The 26,548-nt window shown below is 38.6% G+C and overlaps 1 protein-coding gene and 1 pseudogene across 1 annotated transcript in view; both read left to right on the forward strand.

Moving 5' to 3' along the window:
• Nucleotides 1–26,548, forward strand: part of Kdm1a (lysine demethylase 1A) — a gene marked incomplete at its 5' end in the record, with an annotated part of 56,635 nt that overhangs the window by 16,159 nt on the left and 13,928 nt on the right. Inside the window, 7 exons of the mRNA XM_026782273.1 lie at nt 10,496–10,555; nt 15,256–15,389; nt 16,980–17,058; nt 17,758–17,850; nt 18,775–18,881; nt 20,717–20,798; nt 22,755–22,849. Coding sequence (XP_026638074.1) covers nt 10,496–10,555; nt 15,256–15,389; nt 16,980–17,058; nt 17,758–17,850; nt 18,775–18,881; nt 20,717–20,798; nt 22,755–22,849 — 650 coding nt within the window. The remainder of the gene's footprint in view (nt 1–10,495; nt 10,556–15,255; nt 15,390–16,979; nt 17,059–17,757; nt 17,851–18,774; nt 18,882–20,716; nt 20,799–22,754; nt 22,850–26,548) is intronic.
• Nucleotides 12,578–12,696, forward strand: LOC113456688 (annotated as a pseudogene).

Consider the following 26,548-nt stretch of genomic DNA (forward strand, 5'->3'; position numbering starts at 1 on the left):
TAACATAACATAACATAACATAACATAACATAACATAACATAACATAACATAAGGCCCTGGGTTTGCTCGCCAGCGCTGGCCCTCCCCAAAGAACAACAACAACAAAAACTTAAACAGAAAAACCCTCTAAAATAAAATGCACATAAAAGAATATCCAGGAGCTAGGCAGATGAATCAGTTAGTAAAGTGCTTGCCTTACAAACATGAGGACCTGAGTTCAGGTCCTAAACTGCCCAGGTACAATGGTTTATGTCTTTATTCCAGCACTGGGGAGCAAAGACAGGAGGATTCTTGGGGCTTGCCAACAGTCTAGATGAATCAGCAAGTTCAGGTTCAGTGAGACAAAAAATTAGGTGAAGACTACTGGGCATATTGATGGGTACCTTTAATACTAGCACTCTGGAAGGTGAAGCCAGGTGGATCTCAGTGAATTCAAGGCTAGTCAGGGCTGCAAAGTGATGAGCCTTACCCCGCCCCCCAAAAGAAAATGGAAGAAAGGAAGGAGAACAATTGGATTATACATACATGCACCCAGAAAATAAATTAAAAGTATACACAAGCCGGGCAGTGGTGGCGCACGCCTTTAATCCCAGCACTCGGGAGGCAGAGGCAGGCGGATCTCTGTGAGTTCGAGACCAGCCTGGTCTACAAGAGCTAGTTCCAGGACAGGCTCCAAAGCCACAGAGAAACCCTGTCTCGAAAAAAAAAAAAAAAAAAATACACAACCTGTAGTAGTAAAAATACCGAATAATCCAAAATAAATATAGAAAAGATATGAATAGAAAATTTTAATTCCAGTGACATTGGATCACAAAGCTGTTATAATTAAAATATATGACAAAAATTGATAAACATTTGATTGATTATTCAGTGTAACAAAAAACTAAAAGGCATATTTTGTGTTAGTGTATGTTTCAGAGGACAGTTTGTGGAAGTCAGTTCTTCTACCATGTAGGTTCAGGTATTAAACTTAGATTGTTAGACTTGGCAGCCAGTGCTGTTACCCAGTAAACCATCTCCCTGGCCCTGGAAATGAGCTGGCAACTGATATCCTACTTGGTTAGTAATAGGACCTCATGTAGCCCAAGCTCGTTGTGGACTCACTTTGTTGAGTCTTAAGGTTGTACTTGTGACCCTCTTGCCTGTACTCCCAGGGGCTGGAATTGTAGGTATATATAATCACAATCAGCTGGTTTTCTTTAACAGAAAAGGAGAAAACAGGCCAGTGAAATGGCTCATTGGATAAATATCTTGCTATCCGTGCAAGCCTGGTGTGATGACCTGGTGTTAACCTACCTGGTCTACAATAGTGAGTTCTAGGACAGCCAGAACTATGTGGAAAGACCCAGTCTTTTTTTTAAAAAAAAGAAAAAGAAAGAAGAAGAAGAAAAAAAAAAACCTAAAACAAGCAAAACCCTAGAGAGACTTGAAAGAAAATAGGATTGGTATATAAGTCAGAGGCAAAATTTTTAAAAAGTAAAACAGAACTGTGTAGTGGGCTGTTGGCAGGCCTGTTTTTCATCCTGCCCGGCTCCCGCATGGCTAGCTTTACACCCGAAATAACAACACACAAATTGCATTCTTTTAAACACTGCCTGGCCCATTAGTTTCAGCCTCTTATTGGCTAATTCTCACATCTTGCTTAACCCATTTCTAATAATCTGTGTAGCACCATGAAGTGGTGGCTTGCTGGGGAAAGATTCAGCATGTCTGACCTGGCTGCTGGCTCCATCGTGTCTGACCTCACTTCCCTTCTTCCCAGCATTCTGTTCTGTCTACTCCACCTATCTAAATCCTGCCCTGTCAAAAAGCCAAGGCAGTTTCTTTATTAACCAATGAGAGTAACACATAGACATCAGCATTTCCTCCATCAGAACTGGAGGGTGGTCCACGCCTTTTAATCCCAGCACTCAGAGCAAGATGCAGGTCAGATCTCTTTGAATTCCAGGCCAGCAAAACAAAACAAAACAAAACACAACAAAAAACATTAAACAAGCTGGAGATAAAGGCTCCTTCTGCTCTGGCAAGACCTGCAGTGAATCTCTGAGTCTGAGGGCAACCTGGTTCACAGAGCCAGTTCCAAGATAGCCAGGGCTATACAGAGAAACCCTATCTAGAAAAACAAAACAAAAAAGTAATAGGGACATTCTCGCAGTAGTTCCTTATTCACTTGATTTAACACACACCAACTAATTGTACAATTGTAATCCTTTGTTGCTCTTGTAATTCTGGAGTCTAATGATTCAAAAATAAGACTAGATCCTCCATCACAGTATTCAGTCCAAAGGGCTACAGATACTAGCAACTGACTTCGCTGTAGGAGTGAAGCAGCACAATATAAATATTAAAGGAAAAGTGTAGGGAAAATCTAGAAGATCATTTTATTTTCTAAAGTGGTAGGTAAAACTGTATGAAATTATTTGTATCAGATTATGTGTATAGTCTGCTTTTAAAGTAATGTATATTTGTAGAGTCAGTCTATCAAGGTAGCCTGTGTATTACCTTGATGAATGAGATCATTTTTATGAAGAGAATACCTCATATCTACTCCTGGCATTTTTCAAGAATATTCATCTTGTTATTTATTATAGTTATCATGTTGTTTCATAGATTTTTTTTTATTTCTTTTTCTTTTTTTTTTTTTTTTTTTCGAGACAGGGTTTCTCTGTGGCTTTGGAGCCTGTCCTGGAACTAGCTTTATAGACCAGGCTGGTCTCGAACTCAGAGATCCACCTCCCTCTGCCTCCCGAGTGCTGGGATTAAAGGCGTGCGCCACCACCGCCCGGCTTACTTCATTTTTTTAAATCATGGCAGGGTTTCTCTTTGTAGCCCTAGCTGTCCTGAAACTTTTTCTGTAGACCAGGCTGGCCTCGAACTCAGATTTGCCTGCCTTTGCCTCCTCAGTGCTGGGATTAAAGGCGTGCGCCGCCACTGCCTGGCTGTTCCACAGATTTTTCAGAAATTGTCTGCAAGTTAATGTTTCTGCTCCAGATTGGATTTTGGGAATTTTACATTAAACATGAAGAACCACTGTTAGGTTTTTGTGAAGTAGTTTTAGATTCTTGATTCTGAACTGCTAATTGCTTTTGATTGTTAAGAAGAACCATTAAATCCTGTGTTTGTCCTTAGAGAGATTGCCCTGCTTTCTTAATGAATGATTTAATTTGTCTATTTTGTTTCAGTTTTTCAAAATAATGATTTTAGCTAATAGTTTTAGCTGAGAAACTTTATTGTTAGGATTTGAATTCTCTTTACTACCATTATTTATTTGATCTGATCACATTGTAGTACAGCAATGGGGTAATTTGTCTATGAAGATTTTCCTCATCTGCCAAATGAGGCTTTCAGTGAAGATTCCATTGGAAAAATGTAAACACTACCGTTATGTATGAACATGTTGTATTAAATACAAGGTTGAACTAGGAATAGGACAAACTGATATTTTAGTAAAAAAAAAATGAGGTCAGCTAATAGCCTACATTATCTTTTTAGAAACTGGGAAGTGATTGCAATACCACATGGTCAATTATGTGCAGCTATGGAGTAGAATAGTAAACATCTAGTATGAAATGTTACAGCGGTGCTTTTCATTGTGGCCAGAATAAAGTTCAGTATTGTCCTTTTTAAAAACAGGTCAATAAGAAAAATGGGCTTTGTTTTTTACTGCATAGACACATGAAGCTTGTAGGTAGCAATATAACAGAATCTGAATTAAATGTCTTCTTTGGAACATTTTGAAACCTACACTATGAATCAAGACTTTGCACAAAAATAGGGGACAGGAAAATCCCCACTCTGGAATGTGGGTAAATAGTGTGTGGAAATAGTCTGTTGATTTCTGAGAGGTTTGCTTTCCTTAGCAGCATCGACTTCTTTCTTTGTCTCCTTGGTTCTGACTGCTGTTCTTTCTGGCATCATAAAGTTCAGGTAGCTCCTGTTTCAGCAGAGCCCTTTTTTTAGTCCTGGACATTATGAAGGTTGCTTGTTTTAGTTAATTTTTTCAATGAAGATTTAACTCTGGGATTACTATTCCAATTGAAACCAATTTTATTTATTGTTGCTCAAATACTGACCATCATTAACTGTGTTAAAAGACTTGTAGTGTGCTTGAAGATTCTGGTTATTTTTGGCTACCTCTGTGAACCAGTTTACTTGTTTTGTATTTATTCTAGCAAGCATAGATTATTTATTCTGTACAAAATTGGGTCAAACAGGTAGTAGGAAAGAACTGTATTGAGTTTATTTAATGATGCTTAGATTGTTTTTTATTATTTTTTTTTGTATGTATGAGTATGTGTCTCTCTCTATATACATGTATGTTTGGTTGGCTGAAGACCAGAAGAGGGGTTATCAGATCCCTTGTAAGTGGAGTTACAGGCAGTTATGAATCACTTATTGTGGGAACCCTTATCTCTGGCCTTTTGGATGTTTTTTTGTTTGTGCTTGTTTTTGTTTTTATTGTTGCTGGGTTTTTGTTTTGTTGTTTGTTTGGGTTTCTTGTGTTGTGGGGTGTGTGTGTGTGTGTGTGTGTGTGTTTAAGACAGGGCCTTTCTATGTAACCTTGGCTGACCTGGGACTCACTATGTAGACTTGGAATTCAGCCTACCTCTGCTGGGATTAAAGGCATGCCATTACCATGCCCAACTTTTGAGTGGTGTTTTTAAAGCCACTTCTTAAAATGGAGATAACAGAAAGGTAGAACAAAGCAGTGATGGTTACTTTCAGTTTGTACATTTTTATTTATGTGCATATGCCTATGTGGTACAGAACAGGGTGAGTATGCAGGAGTCAGTTCTCTTCACCCACTATGTGAGTCTCTTAGATAGAACTCAGGTCATCACATGTAGCAGCAAGTACCTTTACTCACTCAGCTGTCTTTCTGGCCCACTTCTTCATTTTTAACCTTTTGTTTGGTTATTGTTTCCATTAACTGGTTCATTTTTGAAGTATGGCTTTGCTGACTCTTCTATAAGTTCAGACTTTCTGAGCCTCTTTTTACTTCCAGGTAGTTTAAAAATGTTTAGATTCATTGTTCCTTCTGTTTTATTCTTTAATTTTCAGCCATCTTTAGAATACTTCAATTTCAGCTTTATCTCATTACATTTTATCTATTGCATTACCATTCTCCTGAATTAAAAGAGTGCTCTTTAAAGCCTTTTTTTCTTTCTATACCCTCATATGCATAGCCTTTTTGATTTAAGTCTTGTCTGCTTACTTATTTTGTTACAAGTTATTTCGCTTCACATAAATATGATTTTGTTTACATTTAATTGCATTTTCTTTCTCTAGGTCATTCTTCCTCCAGACATCTGTTACAAAGTGATCGTATCAGTTTAATTAAAATACTGTGGGATTTTTGTTTTTGTTTTTGCTAAAGATCAGCTTTCTTCCATTAGTGCTAAGGTCAAGTTTAGTTTTCAATGTGTCCCAAGATTTGGCATTATGATTTGGTATTACCGTCTACAAAGTTTACACTGGAGAACCATATAGTTGAGTCACAAAAATAATTGTGGGAAGCTCTTATAATGTTTTAAATAAGTTTGCCAGCTTTCTGGGGCCTCATTCGTAGCTCTTCTCTGCTGAATGTGATCTGTCGGCTATAAACTGGACATATCTAGAAGTTGGCCATCTCTGCTTGATCCCCACTGCTATTCTAGACCATCTCCTTAGTTAAGTGTGTGCTATGCTGGCCTCTGCACATACCTCATCTCATTTTCACTGGTCTGAATGCTTTTTCCTCTCCGTCTATCCAAATGCCTTGGGACCTGTACAGAAAATCATTCCTGCTCCTCAAGTCTGTTAGCTTAGTTCATTTTTTTAAAGTTGCTTTGTGGATATTTTTTATTTTTCTCCAGACAGATTAAGCTCTTTTAAAGCAGGAATTCTACCCTGTTTTTGTATTGGTGCTCAGCTGTTTTGGGATAAGTATCCATTAAACATCAAATTATGAAATTATTAAGCATGAAATTCCACTGATTTAAAAATTAAGTAGATGAATGCAAAAGGTAATATACAGTGTAAGAACTGATGGGAACAGTTGGGCAGTCTTTAATCTCAGCACTCAGGAGCAGAGGCAGGTGGATCTCTCTGAGTGAAGGTTTGTGTATCCAACGAAGAGTTTTACTTGTTTGTTTTTTAACTTTTAAAATGCTTGTTTCTTATTTCCAAGCTGATTGTCACAGTCAACATGAAATGACTACATTGACAGTTGTTAATCTTCCAAAAAAGTAATTTCTTCCAAGAAATTTAGAAGTTTATAAAGATATTTAGAATGTAATTCCAAGAAACTAGTCAGAATAGGAAGTTTTGGGGATCAGCATACTGAGGATTTTCACCTCCCTGTATTTGAATATTTGAAGGTCAACTGACTTCTGTTTAAGATGCTGGAAAACTGGTCCCTTGGGTATTTGAATCAAGATGAGGAAGCATCTAGTCAGTGGTGGAACTGGGGCACAGCTGCTACAGAAGATAAGCTAAAGAAAGACTTACTCTTGAGGGGCTGGAGAAATGGCTCAGTGGTTAAGAACACTGGCTGTTCTTCCAGAGGACCTGAGTTCAATTCCCAGCACCCACATGCAGCTCACAACTGTCTGTAACTCTAGTTTCAGATCTGCCATCATCATACAGACATGCAGGCAGGCAAAACACCAATACATATAGAATAAAGATAGTTTTTTTTTTTTTTTTTCGACACGGTTTCTCTGTGGTTTTGGAGCCTGTCCTGGAACTAGCTCTTGTAGACCAGGCTGGCCTCGAAACTCAGAGATCCGCCTGCCTCTGCCTCCCGTGTTAGTTTTTTTTTTTTTTTAAAAAAAGACTTATTCTCGATTTCGAGAAGCTGTGCACACATGACCTAAGTCATGAGTCTGTGCTTGAGGAATTCTTTTTTGTATGTTTGTGCACTTGTGTGCTCATATAGTGGTTGAGATGAAAACTGAAGGCAGTGCCATTAAAAATGTTGCTTTTGAGTACTTTCATTGTTTATCTTGAATTTATACTTATTAAAGATAAGTAAGTGCTTGCTTGCTTTCACATGTCAGGAGAGTCCTGAGCTGGAGAATCCCAGATCAGATGAATAAGACATTTTATGTATGATTTGTTACCTGAATGGAAAGTTAGCTCTTAGAGTTTGTATCTGTGCTATTATGAAGAAAATGATGAGCCGGTGTGCCTATGATTGTACTCCCAACTTTTAAACCTGTAAAGTTGTATAGACCCTGACTCAAAAGGAAGTTCATCCAGAATACTAATAAAGATACCTGACAGGGCTGGGGCTGTAGCTGAATTGGCAGAGTGCTTTCTAGATGAAAGCAGGCAGTTCAAGGCCATCCTCAAATGTGTACCAAGTTCAAGGCCACCCTGGAATATATGAGAGCCTGTCTTAAAAAATAAAAAGGTGGGAGCTGGAGAGATGGCTCAGAGGGTAAGAGCACTGGCTGCTCTTCCAGAGGTCCCGAGTTCAATTCCTGGCAACCACATGGTGGCTCACAACCATCTGTAATGAGACCTGGTGCCTTCCTTGCCAGCAGTACATTGTATACTTAATAAATAAATCTTTAAAAAAAATAAAAAGGTGTCTGGGCTGGGGATATAACAGTGATGCAGCCGGGTGGTGGTGGTGGCACGTGCCTTTAATCCCAGCACTTGGGAGGCAGAGGCAGGCGGATCTCTGTGAGTTCGAGACCAGCGTGGTCTACAATAGCTAGCTCCAGGACAGGCTCCAAAGCCACAGAGAAACCCTGTCTCGAAAAACAAAACAAAACAAAAACAACACCTTGATTCAATGCTTGCCTAGCATGGGTGAGGCCATAGGTTCAGGTCCCAGCACTACAAAACAAGCAAGCAAACAAAACACATGTGGGATTAGGCATGTAGCTCAGTTGATAATTGTAGCTCTTCATTTAGTAGTGATGCAAGTATAATTCAAGCACTTAGAAGGGTTAGAAATTCAGCAAATGCATACATGAGATCTTGTCTTTGGGGTGGGGGAAAGGAAGATTCTCAGCTCCTTTGGGAAGTGGGTAATATACCACAAATAAATACATTATGTTTAGAAAATAACTATATCTTTTCACTTCTAAACAAATTAAACTTTCAGCCAAGAAATAAATCTTTCTAAAACTTATTAAACATGTTTTAGCTTTGTCTTTCATCAGTTCTATTTGTTCTTTGTTTTGTTTTGTTTCAAGACAGGTTTTTCCTTGCTTGGCCTGGAAATCACTGGTCTCTAACTCAGAGATCAGATCCATCTGCCTCTGCCTCCTGAGTGCTGAGATTAAAGACTGCCCAGCATTTTCCATCTGTTTTTATCTTTTGCTTGCATTCATTCTCTTAATTTTTTTGCCTAAGTAAACCTTAGTATGAAAGAGCTTTTAAAAATACTCTCAAGATTTTGATAGCTTCCAAATTTCTCCTATATATTCTTACCAATAACAGTATCTTTTTTTAAGAACAGAATTTTCTATATAGCCAAGGCTGAACTTGATCTTGGCATCTTCCAACTTCAGCCTTCCATGTAATTGAGGGTTATAGGCATGCACCACTTACTATACCTAGCTCAATCAGTGTCTTTATAAGAATTTTTAAAATGAAGTTTTAAAAGCAGAAGCAAAAAAGACTGCCTTTCTTTTTTTGCTATATTATTCTTTGTAGTACAATAATCAGGAGTAAAAAAAAAATGTATCTTCTGTTGAGTACCATTAATAGTAGCAAAACAAATGATGAGCTACTTATAGCTTAAACAGATTTGCTTATTGTATGGCGTCTAGCTGGAGAAAAGGAAATGATAAGAATAGGAAGGGTAGACTAATTGAGGCTCAATGGCCAGTTGAAAGTGCTTTTGCTTTTCTATTTGATTTTTCTTTTTTAAAGTATGAAATGTCTCTACAAGAAGAAACTTCATTTTTGCTAAGTTGGGAATATCATTTGAGAGAGAACAGCTAATGTTCTACTCTTCTTTCTTCTGGTATTTTGAATCAGAGTTTCTCTGTATAGCCCTGACTGTCCTGGAACTCACTGTGAAGAAAAGATTGGCCTCAAACCAGGGGAATCCACCTGCCTCTGTCTCCTGAGGGCTGGGATTAAAGGTGTGCCCCACCACTGCCCAGTTTAAAATGTTATTCTGAAACTGTGTATGTTTACTGTTATGAGCTTTTTCTCTCTTACTTTTTCTAAATATGATTTAATATTCTAATCTACATGGTTCTGTGGGGGAAACAAACCAACAATGACGATTTTTTTTTTAACCCACAACACTTTTAGGAATAAAAATCATACCAAGAGTGAACATGTCTGATTTAAATTGTAGGACCTGTGTTCCCAAGATTAGTTTGCAGATTAGGTTTAGCATTTTGGTCTTCTCATCATGCTTATGTGCTGTTTCCTAGGGGCTCAACATGGCTAATCATACACATTGTATTTGTCTAAGAAGAACCTTCTAGAACCTAGTGGTTCCTTTAGACGAGCATAGGAAAATAATCTTTAAAACTGTTATCTGCCATCAACCATCACATTCTGTTGTCAGAAGTCGCTGCTTGTGTTTCATAGACCTGAAATATTTTTGAGGGCTGTAACTTTTTTACAACTCAATGCTGTCATGTGGGGATAGTTTAAAATAAACTGTCCATTGAAGCTTGCCTCAGTTCAGATCACTGTGCGATTGTGTTTTCCTACTTTGAAAGACCACACTGATCTCCTTGCAGTGTACCAGGAGCCTGGAAGCGCATGATCATGGTGTCTGTCTTGGTGATAGAATGAACAAGACAGTTGTTGGTATTTTCTGATTGAATTTAAAGCTTTGATTCTTGAAGTTCTCCACAGTACCATCGAGGAGATTTTTGTTGTATTTTGTTTTTTTAAGCCAGGCCTAGTATATAACTTAAGGTAGAATTTCCCCTACCATCCTCCCACAAGCATGTCTGTCTACAGTTTGGCCTCTTGTGTCTTTACTGAGGAAGCACTGGCATATTCAGTCCATCCTATCTTCTGCTTATGGTTAACAAAACTACTCTTGGTGCTGAACTTTGAGTTACATCCCCTGCTTTGATGAGGACAGTATTTTTACTAAGATTGTCAGTCATTTGCCTGTTGTAGTTTTAGGTAGAAAACTAAGAGACTTTGATGCTGAATTGTTGCAGTTTCAGGTCCTGTAGTCCTTGTCAGTCTAGCAACAGTTACTTAACAGACATTGGAATCCATCTCCCATCCCATCCAGACTTACTTAAGACTGGCAGCAAGAATTTAGGAATTAGAAATAAATACCATGTACTTTGCTCAACTGCCTTTCAGCAAGGATCAGCATGTGAAGTTGAAAATTCCTGACCAGAATTTGAAAGATGATGTAATACCCTGGGCCTTGATTCCAGAAGGAGTGCTCTGATATGGGTTTACTAGTTGGTGGTAAATTCTTGAGTCGCCAACTATTAGGCCTTTATGTCCAGATAATATCTTAATTTATGGAGTAAGGTCCCTGAGTTCTCCTCTTTCCTTCCACAGGGCAAGCAGGAGGACTTCAAGACGACAGTTCTGGAGGGTATGGAGACGGCCAAGCATCAGGTGAGGGTGGCATTAGATGCTTGCCACTTTAGCAAGAGCCGCCAAGTCAGGGAGTAATTGATGCTTGCAAGTGTTTTTGGCTATGGTATTCTCATTGTAGCCAGAAGCACAGCAGTAATGTAACCCACAGGACAGAGTAGTATAAGTAGAGAGCGTAGCCAGAACATAGGCAGGCAAACTGTTGAAGTCCTCAGGCCGATCTCAGCCCTCCATTCTTCTTCATGTTTTTGAGGAGATGGCGGGTACTTTTCTCGGGAATCATGGGACCTTTAAAGAGAAACATAGTACTAGACACAGACAAGAAGCCATGGACTCAAGTCTTAAAGCTGAGATATTTATTCTAGGACTAGACTCTAGGTGGCATCTTATAGATGTAATTGTTGGCGTTGGGTTCTTTTTCCAATTAATAGTATGTAATCTCTTTACAGTTGAATTATTTTGTTCTAGGGTAAAAAAAAAAATCACCCTTTAAAAAAGCGTATTCAAAGGACTTTCTCTTCTCATACCAAACTATGGATTTTTACTTCTAGGAAAGGAAAAAGTAAAGGATTTATAGGGCCATCATTTGGAACAATTAAGCTTATTCCAAGAATTGGAAATAACATGTTTGTGTTTCATCCTTTTTGTCTTTGAAGAATGTGTGTGTGTGTCTGTGTGTGCCAGGGCTCAAAGCTGGTTTATTTAGACTCTTGGCTAAAATTGGAATACTTATTGCTTACTGTTGAAGGCTGTCGTCTCTCATTTAATATAGATTATTTGTCTGTTGCAGTTTGTGTCTAGCAGGCTCAGGACATATTTGTGTTTTATTTTGGATCAGGAGTAGTTCCTTGGAGATAGAGCAGTTGGTAGTTAGTGGTCAAGGGGATTTGAATTGTTGGAAGTGGAAATCTTTCCATACTGACCCAAGGACCAGAGGTTTATAATCAGAGAGAATACCCTAACTGAACGATGCAGGAGATCTTCTTTTGAAACACGATCGGGGACAGCCTCTAGAGTCTTAATCTCAAGGAAACCAAGTTTTCTTGTTTTTTGTTTTATGAAATGTTCCTCTTTGCTTAAATTAACAGATTATAATATATTGCCGGTAAACAACAAACTGTCATGTGAAACTGTAGAGCAGGTTCTGGCTGTTGTCAGGAGGGAGGTGAATGTTGTGGATCCTCCAAACCCTTTCTTAGGTTAGATCTTGCCATGTTCAGAAGCATGTATACACACATGACATAATCAGAATTTAAAACATGCCTAAGTCGTCAGCATTCTTCTCCAAATGAAGCCAGGCACTCTTGAGGGTTTTTTTAATTGTCAGGATTGTGTCTTGGTCTCTTAAAATCCATGTTGCTTTGTGTCTAAATCTTAGAGCTGGAAGGGAGCTTGAGGCCATCTTGTCTGGCTTCCTGCCTTCAAACAGTAGTATTGTATATCCCTGTTTATGAGTTAGAGCCCGAAGGAAACCCAAAACTTAATGAGCTGGCCAGCAGGAAACCAGCAGCTATGAAAAGGACCCAGGGACTTCTTAGAGTATAGGCTGCTTTGTATACTGATGGCAGTATACTTACCCTAAAGATAAAAAGTGTAAGTATGAGAACTCATGACTTTGCTTTTTTTCTTCCTATCTTTACTCTTTATTTTAAAATCATTGTAGTAGGACTTGATGCACCTCTGCTGATTTTAAGAAAAGACTTTATGTAGATCCCATGAGGCTTTTGTTCTCACTTTCTGCCTGGATTCTCTTTTATTTAAAGAACTATCAGAGGCAAATGATATGTGGAGGCCTTCTTTCTCTAACTTCTCTGTAACTAGTCAGAATGCCATTTACATCTCATAAAAATCAGGACAAAATAATTTTGTGGTATAAAATACTCAGAGTTCTACCTCCCTCCTTTCTTCATTTCTAGTTGACTCACCCTGCGAAATCTAGGTTGTTTCTTTAAGTACAAAGGTTTTGTACGTTTTCTGGGACAGCATCAGATGATTGCAGTCTGGAAGGAAAGCCATTCTAGAGCTTAACTGTGAGGGGTGGGGATCGCTTCTCGGCCTTTTGGCTAAGATCAAGTGTAGTAACTGTGAGGGGTGGGAGACAGGACTGAAACTAGGCAGACTGGGGCTCTTTAAAAATTTAAACAGCATCTTTGTGACATTTCTAGAATAATAAAGTGTGTTAAGCTCACCCAAACATATAATTGGAAACTATTCCAGAGCCAAGTGCAAATAACTTCTGAATTCTATGGTTACTTAAACAAACAGGGGACATTATGCAAGTCAGCAGGTTTCCTGTAAAGGAGATAGATCTGTGTGAGTTGTGAGAGTTTTGATTTGTCTTGTTGGCAGTACTGAGGAGTGTGCCAAGCCTGCACGTGCCCATGGTGGGCCCGTGCTCTTGGGCAGTCACCTCAGCGCTCACTGAGTGTTCCTAGGGGCTGTGTTAACTTGAGAAGTTGGTATTGCAGTGTCAGTTCAGGAAGATAAAACTGTAAAGTAATAGTTTCTGATGTGTTAATACCACCTTTTTAGTTTCTTTAACTGCATTTGTATAGTAATTTTGATTTCTGATTTAGAGAATACTTGGAAATTTCCATGTCAAGTAAATAACTTAATTGTTACCTACACTTCAGATGCCCAAAGGTGTATGAGAATTTGTTTTGTTTTCTCTAAGAACACTTGCATCTTGGAACCAAATGTCATGAAATTTTGGGGAATTATTTTCCACATAGTTTTTCCTGCCATCATTAAAAAATTATCCATTGTAGAAATGTTAAGTATTGGCCACTTTTTAAGCATATAGGATATAATAGTATAGCTAAGAAAGAAAATTATTTTTAGCAGTCTAGAAAAGGTTGTATGTTTTGTTTGGGTATGTGGTGGGGTTTTGCCATAGCCCAGGTTGGCCTTAAATCTAATGATCCTCATGTCTATGACACACATCACTGTGGTCAGCTGAGAAATGGAATTTAATGAAGATTTTAGAGAAATTGTTCATTTTCATGATAATAGTATACACATGGACTAGACAGTATTTGGTTCAAGTACTAAACAGTAATGAGTAGATAACTAACTGTTCATTATAAGAATTTAAGATATTTGGGGTTTGATTTTTGTTTGTTTTGTTGTTGTTGTTCAGTTGTTTTGGTTTTGGGGTAGCGGTCAGGGACATCAAAGCTGTATAATTTTAGAAAATTCTGCCCTGCTAACACTTTACCTCTACCATCACGTCTTTCTCTTGTAATATCACATGCCACTGGAAGCAGTGTAGTTCTTATTTTATCCCGTAAGGAACGTTTGTTCTGACAATCTTTGATTTTGGGTTGGAGTTAGTTAAATAGGATTGTTGGTTTTACTTAGTAATGTGCAACACATGATTTTTTGCTCTTGCCATCTAGTGGTAGATAGTGCTTCTTTCTGAGAACAACTGTTTTTAATGTGTAGCCTCTGTCAGCATTGGGCAGTTTTACTTGGCCTGTTTGTTAACTGTTAGTTTAAGTAGCGATTGTCATTTGAATGTCATTATGGAAACAGATCCCTTAGAGTATTACAGTCTTCAAGTTAAATTTGTACCTGCTGTGTTTTTAATTCTAGTCTTTTCTTCTAACTTCTTGTTTTAAGACCTTAAAATATTAAATATAGATATTTTTGTCTTGCTTTGCTTCCTACTATAGTACTTAACGATACTGAATTCAGAAACTGTTTCTTGTCCCTTTCCTGTTTTTGGAGTAGAAACTGGTTGGGGATTGAACCTAGGGCTAGCTAGGCATGTGTACTACTCTTGAGCTGCACCCAGGCCTATCTGGCTGTTGAAATGCCAGGTTAGTGTTTTTAAGATGTTGGAATTGTAACCTCAGGGTGTGCCTGGCTTTCCAGGAATCCCTTACAAAGATGAGTTTTCCCGCTAGCTTATAAAATATTTAGAAGTAAATTAAGATAATTTTAGAATAACTCACTTTGTGTGTAATGTATGAGCACACTCCGTCGTCTGTAAGCAGCACTTGTATAGATTGAAGTAGTTCTAATGTTGCTGACAGAAAAAGTAAATTCTTGGCCTTCTTCTGACTTAACCATTATAGTTTGCTTAATTCTCTACTCTCTTGCCAACTCTCCATAATAGGGACTAATACATCCTGCTCTTGATGAGATTGTGTGTTTTTCAATTTTTGAGTTTTCAGCCTTTGACTTTCCGTTCCATGCTGCAATCTCAAATGAAGGCTTGTGACCACATTCTTCACTCCTTGCCTCTGTAGTGTACTTTCCTTTAACTTGTTTTTTTCTTTAAATTTTATTGTATGTTATCTATGACGCTCATTTTAATTAGAATATAATTTAGTATTACCTGTTCAATGAATGAAAATATTCTAAATGACTTGTTATAAAGTAATTCATTTTAAACTTTAAACTTTGAGACGTTGAGCTTGAAATAGTGCCTGAAATTTTAACCTTTGAGGCAAAATTTATTTATTTATTTTGTTTTTTTTTTTGAGACAGGGTTTCTCTGTAGCTTTAGAGGCTGTCCTGGAACTAGCTCTTGTAGACCAGTCTGGCCTCAATGAGGCAAAATTTAAAAAACAAAACACTTTTAAGGTAGTATCAGTCTATGAATTAGGCAGAGCTTTACAGATCCTCTTCAGGCAGAAGAGGAGTTAGAGATTTCATCATCGCTGCTCTGTGTGCCCACTTGCACTGTTCTAGTGCTCCTCTGCTTCCTTTGCCAGGTGTGGAGGGTGCAGCTTTTCAAAGCAGACTTCCCCATGACCGAATGACCTCTCAGGAAGCAGCTTGTTTCCCAGACATCATTAGTGGGCCCCAGCAGACACAGAAGGTTTTTCTCTTCATCAGGAACCGCACAGTAAGTATCTATGCCTCCTTTTCTTTCATTTGGATTTTGAAAATTACCCATGACTTTTATAGGGAATACAGAAAACAAAAAAATAGGACAAAAAAGTTTTGTATTTTTTTTATCCTGTATATAACCATTGCCAGAGGTAAATTGTTTTTCCTTTGGGTATTTAAGATTTATTTTTATTGTTTTTGATTTTGTGCATGTGTGCTTGTGTGCATATTTGCATGTCCTTGGAAGCTGGAGCTCTAGGCAGTTGTGAGCCGTCTGACATGAGTAGTTTCATTTCTACACGTTGGGATTTTGTATGCATGCATTTTTTAGGATCCTTCTCATACCTCATTAATATATTAAGAATATACATTGAAACATAATTTGTCTCAACTCTTTTGGGGTGGGGTTGGGTGGGGAGAAGAACTGGAGAAAGATTGACCCAAGTTAGTGCTGTAGTTTCTGGCTAGCAGTTGCTTTCTGCTGCAGTGATGGTGTCTATTCCTTGACTTTTGGCTACATCTGTCTACTGACTTGACAACTGAAGTAGAGCTCGGACCTGAGCTTTATTTATTTATCCTAGCTCAGGATGGAAAGAGGAAGGAGCTGAGGTCAAAGAGCTTGAGCCATGGGTATGGAGTGGTTGCATTCTTCTTTGGTTGTAGCCCTTCAAGAAGTGGAGTGTCTATGTAGCACTAGCCATATCCCTGTGTAATTGGTTTATTTTTATCTAACCAAATTAAATTCCTTGGTTAGGACTTAATTTACAGAACAGGTGTTTCTTTTTCTTTCTTTTTTTTTAAGCAGGATTTAAATATGATGGTATTCATCCTGCTGTGTATTTTGTAAATATTTGTATGTATATGTATGTGTATGCCTGTTCACTTTGAGAATTCCTGTTAAAGCTCACTGAGAACCATTGACTATACACAAATCATTTCATTCTTCAATCTGCAGGCTTGAATCAGTGTTCCTATTTGCTTCTTAAACATACTATTCGCTTGACCTCAGGGTGTGTTTATTTTCTCCTGTATCTTTGCCATGTAGTCAGATGCTTTCCAACTGGCCATTATGTGAAGTCCTCTTCTTCTTTTTCCTCTAGGGGTCTTCTGTACAGTCACTGCATTATCATACTGCAGACCTTACCTCCTATGAGCTTCCTATCTTGTACCTCCTCTTGGTGGTCTTAGAATTAGACTCATGGTGTGGTCTATGTTTGTTTTTCATTGGGCCCCATTCACCAACTCATTTAGCTGTACAATCCTGAACTGAGGAATCATCACCGATACTTTTTGGCCCCTGAATGATTATAATGATTTTTATCTGCTCGGTATCTGGAATTACATAAACCCCAAGCTTAAATCCTAGCTGCTTCCTACTGGTTATTAGGCATCTTTCTTCTTTAGACCAAATAGTCTCCAGCTTCTATTGAAATTCACTAATTTGGTGCAGCTTTGTATCAAACAGTAGTTTCCTTGTCAGCATTGTAACCCTCGCTCTTTACATGAAAATAAGAAACTCATAGTTAAAGTCTTAAAAGGTGATCTTACAACTGATCAGGTGACGTGTCTGTGGGCATGTAATACAACTTATGTCATTTAAATATAGTTGCAGTTGTGGCTGGACAACCCAAAGATTCAACTGACATTTGAGGCTACTCTCCAACAGTTGGAAGCCCCTTACAACAGTAAGTACTGTGCTTGCTGGAGAAGCCCTTTAGGGGCCTCACAGCTTTATTTCATCTTGTGATGTGCATAAATGACCTTTACGAAGTTCCATTTTTGTTTGTTTTCCTGATTTGTAGATTGTATTGATGCAGATTTCTAAATGCTTTTCCAGATCTATTATCTCACTTTGGATATGTGGAATACTTTTGTATTTGATTGGCTAGTTACCTGATTATCTTTCTGTTTATCACCAACAAGTCTTAGGAAGTTTTTGCTAAAATATATGAACATTGTTCATGCCTTGCAAAGGTTTGTTCTCTATTTTATCTATAATGTAATATCATTTTTAAAATGTCAGTTTAGCCAGGTATGTGAGCACATGCCTATGACCTAAGCATTCAGGAGGTGGAAGCAGGAGGATTAGTAGTTCAGAGAAAGCCTCAGCTTATGTAGCAAATTCGAGACCAGCCTCAGCTTGAGATTCTGTCTCCAAACAGCAATTCATGCCCCTTCCTCCCAAATTTAATTTCTGTGTTGAAAATTTTGTACTATGTTATAGCCTAATAGTTCTGTGACTTAGTTTGCTAAAGGCATCCATCACATGATCAAGGGCCACATGAGTTGTGTGTAGTGTGACTTGATGTTGGAGAAAAAAGCATTAAAAGACATTCCTGTTTAAACTGTGGGAAATATAAACATGCTTTTCATTTGCTTCGCAGGTGACACTGTGCTGGTCCACCGCGTTCATAGCTACTTGGAGCGCCATGGACTCATCAATTTTGGCATCTATAAGAGGATAAAACCCTTACCAAGTAAGGGTTCATCCACCAAATGAACTAAGTGGTTTTTAGTAATACTTTCAGTCCTGTGTTTAGTATTCATGATACTGTGACATTTTACTTTTATTTATAAGGTCCCACTAGTGAAAATATTCCCGTTTTCATAAGTTAAATTTAAAATAAGGCAAATCAGCCGGGCGGTGGTGGCGCACGCCTTTAATCCCAGCACTTGGGAGACAGAGGCAGGCGGATCTCTGTGAGTTCAAGACCAGCCTGGTCTACAAGAGCTAGTTCCAGGACAGGCTCCAAAAAAACCACAGAGAAACCCTGTCTCGAAAAAAATAAATAAATAAGGCAAATCTACATTTTCTTGGATTTCCTATTTGAAAAGGTCTTAGGAAAAGATTAATTTCTAATTTTTAAAAATTGGAATTCAAAAGCTGTTAGAAATGTGAGAGGGCCGTTGGGCACGCAGGGGTTTTGAGGCTTTCCTCCTGTGAGTCTTTTCTCTTCCTGAGTATCTGTCCTTTTCATGCTGTTTGAGTAATGTCTGCCAGGTATCTAAGAGACGAAGATATTCGGAAAAGAATAGAAGAATTTTTCAGAAAGGAATACTAAGTTAAACAGAAGTAAACTCTTAAAAGAGAATGGCTCACTAGTACAGTCGTGAGTGGGTGAACGGACCTTCCAGAGGTTAGACCACAGAATTTCACATTCCGGATTAATACAATTCAAGCTTGTATATTTGGTTATAAGCTTATAGTGTTGAATTAATTTTTACAAGTTTCAGACATTTGTTGTTTTCACAGTTTTTGCAGTTTGAAAGTAACTGAATTGTTTAAGACATTATGTTAAGAAACCAGATGTTTTCAGGAGGGAGAAAATACGAACTCCAAACTACAACAAAATACTCTAATTTTTTTTTTTGTTGTTGTTCTTTTTCCCCCTCCTTTTTAGCTAAAAAGACAGGAAAGGTGATTATTATAGGTTCAGGTGTTTCCGGCTTAGCAGCAGCTCGACAGCTACAAAGTTTTGGAATGGATGTCACACTTCTGGAAGCCAGGGTAAGAGTTAGACTTGGGATTAGAGGCCTGACCTAATGGAAACATAATAAGGAGTACCTGTTGCAAATTAACGAATTGGACAATTTGTGTTTATCAAAACTGATTTCTGTGGTGTAATAGAGTATCTTTGGATACTGCATAGTGGGTAAAGTTGCACCTGTAGCTTTTACTTACATCATGATTGTTTGGTGCTGGGAATCAAACTCATAGCTCTACACATAGTAGCTAAATAAATATTCTACCTTTGATCTAAGTTTATTTTGACAATAAGTCTTCAGAAAATGATCATTTTTTTTTTTTACCATTAGCACTCTTTGTCTTTTTCTTGGTTTTAAAATTTGTAATTATGTATTTTATGCATGTATCTCTGTGGATGTATGCACATGTGAATGCAGGTTCCTAAGGAATACAGAAGGCGGCATCAAATCTCCTGAATTGGATTACAGTTGGTTTTGAGTAATCCAGGGTGGGTGTTGGGAACTGAACTCAGGTTCTCTACAAGAGCATCCAGTACTCTTAACCATTAAGCTGTCTCCGCCCCCAAAGTTAGCCTTTCAATTTGAGGAGTTTATAAACTAACTTTTTGTAGACAACAATACCTTTTTGGTGATAAATTATATTGTTTGATAGACAGGGAAAAGGAATTAGGTAGACACAGTCTTTTAGAACATGGTAAAACCAAGAGAATTGGTTATATTCATTATTATGCCTGCATCTTGAAATGGAAATTAAAGGTAGAAAGGGTTGTTGGCACATCTCTTCAGAAAGCTGTTATAAAAATGGTTTTCATAAATAATTTTTCATATTTTATCTTCCAGTGGCTTAAAAGATTTTTATTTGAAAATGTGAATGAAACCTTACTTATTAGCAACCTAAACATTTTCAGAATTTTATAAAGTCCTTAGAATAGTATATATATTATTCAAAATTGCTTTTCATAAAGTGTAATTTTTTTTTACTTCTTAAATAGAGGTGGGGAAATAAAAATGCTTTCCCTGATACACTGTTATTTGAAAAATCTTTTAACATCAGAGAACTTTTTTGTGTGTACTCTGTATACTGTGCATTATTAAGAGTAAAGGAGTGCTTTACAGGCCATATGTAATTGTTCCCACATGGATTATATTTTAATTTGTAAGGTTTTGTTTTGCTTTTTTTTTTTGTTGTGTTTTTGAAGTTTTCAGAAAGTACTTTGATACTTTGCATAATTTTATCACTATAGCTTAGTAAAGTTTTTCTATTCTCAAAACTTTAATTGCTAGACATAAGCCTAGGCCTGTTTAGGAGTAAAAGCTAAGTTAACAGTTTATGTTCAGTACACATGGTTCCTGGGCATCAGATTGCTTGGGAGAAGACATTTATCAGAGAAGTCATCCAGCAAGTGATCCAGTTACAACAGCCAGTGTACCTGTAGTCCAGACAACTTGGATTTATGTGAGCCCACCAATTTAAAACCAGCCAGTGACTGTAGTATAAAATGCAAGCATCAGAGCGTGGTGGTAGAAAGTTGATGTTTAGTGTTGGAATTTATAAGCATAGATTTCCACTGAGTGGACCTTGTGCATTCTGCACAGTTAGAACAGCTGGGCAGGTTGTGTAACCTTCCCGCTGTCAGCCTTATTTGATGTCACTTCTGACATTCATGCTGTTTCCACATTTCTTTCCCTCACTTCAGGTTATAATTGGTTTGTGTTTTGTGCACATAGTGCTGTTTATTGATAAATATAAACTCAATACATTTCTTCTTATAATTATGGAAAGAGTAAATCCTGGTGTACTGACTTATGTGGTTAAAACAGAGTAAATGACTATGGTCATTTGATTTCTAAAAACAGGACCGTGTAGGTGGACGAGTTGCTACATTTCGAAAAGGAAACTATGTAGCTGATCTTGGAGCCATGGTAGTAACAGGTCTTGGTAAGTAGTTCTAGTTTGATACTGCAATACACAATCTAAGACAGAGAGACCTTAAATTTAAACCAATAGTTAATTTTATAATATACTGATTATGGTGTCGTGTTAGTTTTCTTCACCAGTAACACACCACAGACAGACAATTATAGGGACACACACCATAGACAGCCATAGGGACACACTATAGTCAGTCATAAGGATACATCACAGTCAATCATAGGGACACACCGCAGACAGTGAATCATAATGAAAGAAATTGAGCCAGACTTGTTGGTACCCCTTTAATCCCAGCATTCAGGAAGCAGAGGCCGGTGGATCTCTGTGAGTTTGAGGCCAGCCTGCTCTACAAAGCAAGTTCCAGGACAGTGAGGGCTCTTATACAGAGAAACCCTATCTCAAAAAACCAGAAACAAAAGAAAGTTTATTTTCCTTATAATTGTGGTAGGCCAAAGAGCCTTGAGGTACTTTGGGTCACATGACAAGACACAGAGACTTTAGGTTTGTAGGTGCCTTTAGATTTCATCTTCTAAGTCTGGTAAGATTCAATCAAGGGACTCAATCTTGTTTATCTTTTTGTTTGTTGGTTGGTTGGTTGGTTTTGGTTTTTTGAGACCTTGTTTCTCTTTGTAATACAGCTGTCCTGGAACTTACTCTATAAACCAGGCAGGCCTTGAAGTGGGAATTAAACTCCAGGTTGAGTTTTGAGGGGTGAAGTATATTCAATTATAGCAGGTCCTTAATCTCCTGTTAGTAGGAGGTAAATTGCTTAATATCCATTCTGAAGACTGAAAAATGTAAATTGTACATTTTTCCTTTGATATTGGGTATCTTTTTTTTTTTTTTAATTCAAAGACATTAAGGAGAAAAAGACAAGTGAACAATGTTGTTTGGATCATTTCTAACATGACATTGTTTATAATGGCACAGCATTAGAAACCACTTTAGAAGATTAAATTGCGGGCTGGAGAGATGGCTCAGTGGTTAAGAGCATTGCCTGCTCTTCCAAAGGTCCTGAGTTCAATTCCCGGCAACCACATGGTGGCTCACAACCATCTGTAAAGAGGTCTGGTGCCCTCTTCCTGCCTGCAGGCATACACACAGACAGAATATTGTATACATAATAAATAAATAAAATAAATATTTAAAAAAAAGAAGATTAAATTGCTATACAGTAAAGCATGTATATACACCAAGAATAAGGTAGCTCAATAGCATAACATTGTTTACAATGTATTCTAAGTTAAAACTTTAATAGAGTGGGTTATAATTTCTTATGTGAAGTCTGTAATGCTATACTCTTAAATCCCAGGATTTGTGATTAAAATGTTAATTTAGAGGATTATGAGTCATTTATTTAACATTTTGGGGTTCCTCTGTGTACTTCTGGCTATCCTGGAACTCATCTTGTAGACTAGGCTGGCCTTGAACTCACAGATAGATTTGCCTGCCTCTGCCCCCCAAGTACTGGGATTGAAGGTGTGGGCTTTAAAAAAAGAAGTTGTAATTGACATCCTGCGTTTTCAGCTGTTTCACTCATTTATTTCGGTAAGGCTGCCGGGGATCCAGCTCAGTGCCCTGAACATGGGAGACGACGACAAGCTCTAGTGCTGAGCTTGGTCCTTAGTATTCTACGGGTGTCTCAGTACATACCCCGAGCAGGACTTGGTCCTTAGTATTCTACGGGTGTCTCAGTACATACCCCGAGCAGGACTTGGTCCTTAGTATTCTACGGGTGTCTCAGTACATAACCCGAGCAGGACTTGGTCCTTAGTATTCCACGGGTGTCTCAGTACATAACCCGAGCAGGACTTGAACACTCTATCCTCCTGCCTCAAAAGTGCCACAGCACTTGCGTAGGCCACTAAGGCTGGATGTACCATTTTTTATTTTGAGTAAAAATTTTGACTTTGAGGTTTTTCTTTTCAAAGATAGTCTAAATTTGTTTGAGTTTTCTTCTAGGAGGGAATCCCATGGCTGTTGTCAGCAAACAAGTAAATATGGAACTGGCCAAGATCAAGCAAAAATGTCCACTTTATGAAGCCAATGGACAAGCTGTAAGTTGATGACAAACAGAGCTTTTCAAAATTTCTTTTATTGATTTGGAAATAATTTCAGGGGACTCTGTTACTGAGCATGACGTGAATACACAGACTGAAACAGTTGGCATTTTCCTGACTGTTTTCTTAATTCTGAGCTATAGAGGAAGGGATGATGTGCAAACTTACATGTCTGCTTAGGCATTGTCTATAAGTGTTTACTGAAGGTTGGCCACGCACTTAATTGGCCCTGGCTACTTGTTTCAAGAGACTGTGGAGTTAAACCTAACTCTTCATACTTTTGTTCTGTGCCTCCATTGTGTGCTTCAGCTCTGTGTGCTCTGTCGCCTCACTTTGTGTGTACAGTTAGATGGGGGCTTCTGACAGAGCAGTGAGCAGCCAGATGGTGAGAATTGCCCAGAAGTAGAGGGTAGTTAAGGCCTAGGAGCTTCTTGTCCTTGGTGTGAGAGTATCAGGAACCTGGTGATTGGTCTGAGAAGTGTCAGTGGGTAAGCCATGGTCAGGCAGGCTTAGGCTGCTCTGACAGTTCTGATTTTGCAGACATGAGTAAAATTCGTAAGTTTGTGTTTAGCAGAAGTTTGACCAACTCCCCTGTCAGGATAACAGTCCATTGTCTGAGAGAGACTGTAAGTAAGCATACTGTTAACTTTGTATTTTGAGGAAGAAAAGTTTGCTATATATTGCATATGTCATGGTTTAGTTATTGTTACCAAAGGTAAGACTCTCTACTCTTTGAGGTTTTTTGATGATCTCAAGGAATATCCTTATTTATCCTAGGTACCTTGGGTTTTTATGGCTTGATGTTCAGGAAATGCTTTGGCTCAGATCCACCAAAATGTGCAGATTTCTTTCCAGAGCTTAGGGGAAACACCTAACAAAATAAGCAGAGTAGAATGAGAGGTGGGATGTGGTAGAGGCTGACTTATTTGATATAAAATTGAGAGCTGTTCTCTACTTCATCCTAATGTTACTTTTTTGGAAGTAACTCCCCTCTAATTTTTATTATGGAAATTAAATTAAAAATATTACAAAAGAAGAATACTAAATGAACTCCCATTTTCCAGTTTGTTTAATTTGTCCTGTTTCTGCTTTGGAAAGAGAGGATCTGAAGAATCTATTACCAGAAGCCTATCAGCAACACTAGGTTGAGGCAGATTTGCTGAGGGTTGGGTAGAACCAGCTCCTCCAGAAAGGTGTGTGGGAGTGGCTGGGGCAGTGTGGAAGGGGAGGGAGCACGTTTGTGAGGTGCAGGGTAAGACTTCAGCCTGGGGTTGTACATTGGGGCTGAGGAAGGTGAGTAGGTGCCAAGGTTTCTGAGAGAAGGATGAGCTCATCCTGGTGAGGCAAGAAGACAAGTTCCACTGTCAGGCTGTCTTGCTGTAGAGGTGCTGGGAGGAGAGTTTGGAGCAGGGAAGTGACAGGATGAGATAGGTGTTTGAGGGCAGTAGCAGGAAACAGCCTGGCTGGGGTAAGGAAACAAGGCAGCAATAGTAAAGAGATACCCGGAGAAGTGCTTTAGTGTTGGACAAGCTTTTTTGTGACTGGCTCCTGAGCCTCTACTTGAGCCACCCAAGTGCTGAGACAACAGGCCTGTGCTACGCAGCACAGCTTAGCTGACATTTTTGTTTGCTATGTTCGGGATGCGACCCAGGCCCTCAGGCTTGTAGCAGTTGCTCTGTCATTGACCCTTAGTGCTCAGTGCTCTGCCTTTTGTGAGTTTGTTATTGGCACTTGATTTTTATCTAACACATGGTTTTTAAACCTGTGTTCTAAAATAGAATACCTACTAGCAAGTTCTCCCTAAGCCTGGTCACCAATCTCTCCTGTCACAGTGTAGGATAAGATAAGCAGCTTGCATAAGGGCACAAGTATGTGCTGCCGTCTTATAGAAGGTTGCTTATTATGTTCCAACTTCAGCTCCCTATCTGAGAACCAGCCCATTTGGTGAGCATTTGATAGTTTAAACAAGAGATCTGGGAGTTTTTTTTTTGGACCCAATTTTTTTTTAAGATTTTTTATTTAAAAAAAAAAGATTTTTTTATTTTATGTGTAGGAGTGTTTGCCTGTATGTATGTCTATGCACACAGTGTGTTTCTGTTGCCCATGGAGGTCAGAAGAGGGTGTTGGATCCCCTCTTACTGTAATTACAGATGGTTGTGAACTATCACCTGGGTTCTTCACAAAAAAAGCAACAAGTGCTCTTAACTTCTGAGCCATCTCTCCAGCCCAGGGGAGTTTTTTTCCCCTCAGTCAATGTATTTGTATTTGGTGCTATACCCAGGTGATGATTCTTTAGGCATTTTAGTTTTGGAAAGAGTTCTTCGTAGCTTTTCTTCCTTTTGCCTTATAGAAGAAGCCGGGTTAATGTCTCTTTTCTGACCAGTGGTATATAGTTCAGTGAGAATGTGGAACTGTTGACTTGTAGACTAGCTTTTCACTTAAAGGACAGATACAGGGAGCCTTGTTTATATGCTTATAAATACAAATGAGGGCTTTGTGGTTTTAGAAATATAAAGAATTAAGTGAGTAGTAGTTATTTTCTCATTTTGCAGAATGGAAAACTGTGACTCCCTTTATTTCCCTAAAGCCACTGTGGTCAATACCTGAGAAGCAGTTTGTTGCTTGGAGTTCTAGCTCAGATTCTCATGCTTGTTCTGTACACCTGACTGATTTCTCAGGAAGATAGACGGGGCAGGGCAAAGGTGTGCAGCACCATGATCGCCTGTGTGATTATTTCTGCTTTAAAATAGCTCCCTTAGGCTGTGAGTGGTAGCACACACCTTTAATCCTGGCACTCAGAGCCAGGTAGATCTATGAGTTCAAGCCAGGTTTACATAGCAAGTTTCAGGACAGACAAGGCTTCATAAAAGAAAGACCCTGTCTCAAAACAAAACAAAAACCTAAAATAGTTTTCCTCGGAGCCAGCAAGGCCCACCTAGAGTAGAGATTACTCAGCCATTGAGATTCCTAGATTTTAAGAAATCCCATTTCTTAAAAATGAGATTCTATGTTCTTTGTGTACAACTTCAATCAAAATTGGCTCAGCACAGTGTCAGTCCTGTAATTCCAGCTGCTTCAGAGGCTGAGACAGAAAGATCCTAAGTTCAAGACCAATCTAGGCAATTGAAGTAGATCCTGTCTCAAAATAAAAAGACAGGGATGTATTTAGCCCAATGGTCTAGGGTTCAGTCCTTAGTACCACAAAGGAGGGTAACAATTTGATGGTTCTGTTGCTAGTACATAGAGACTAATTCTACCATGTTCTATAAGGCAGGAGATACTCAAAGTTATGGATATTACCGGACATGGTGGCACATGCCTTTAATCCCAGCTTAAGGGGCAGATTCAGGTGGAACTTTGTGAGTTAAAGTCCAGCCTGGTGTACAGAACAAGTTCCAGGACAGCCAGGACTGCAAAGAGAAACTCTGTCTTGAAAAACCAAAATTTAAGAGAGAGGGGTGGGGGGAGGAGGGCCTTATGGATATCACAGGCAGTGTTTGCTTAAGGACACAGCTCCATACCCAGCCACTTTTTGCTATAAGAAGAGAAAGTAATAGGTGGTGTTGGTTACTATTTATTTTTTGTATCTGTGTGTGTACATGTCTCGGGTGTGAGTGTACATAAGAGGTTGGTGTTGTCTCCCACTCTCACTCTCCACCTTATTTTTGAGACAGGATCTCTCCCAGAACCTGGAGC

The sequence above is a fragment of the Microtus ochrogaster genome, chromosome 10 (assembly GCF_000317375.1).
Source record: "Microtus ochrogaster isolate Prairie Vole_2 chromosome 10, MicOch1.0, whole genome shotgun sequence".
NCBI classification, from domain to species: Eukaryota; Metazoa; Chordata; class Mammalia; order Rodentia; family Cricetidae; genus Microtus; species Microtus ochrogaster.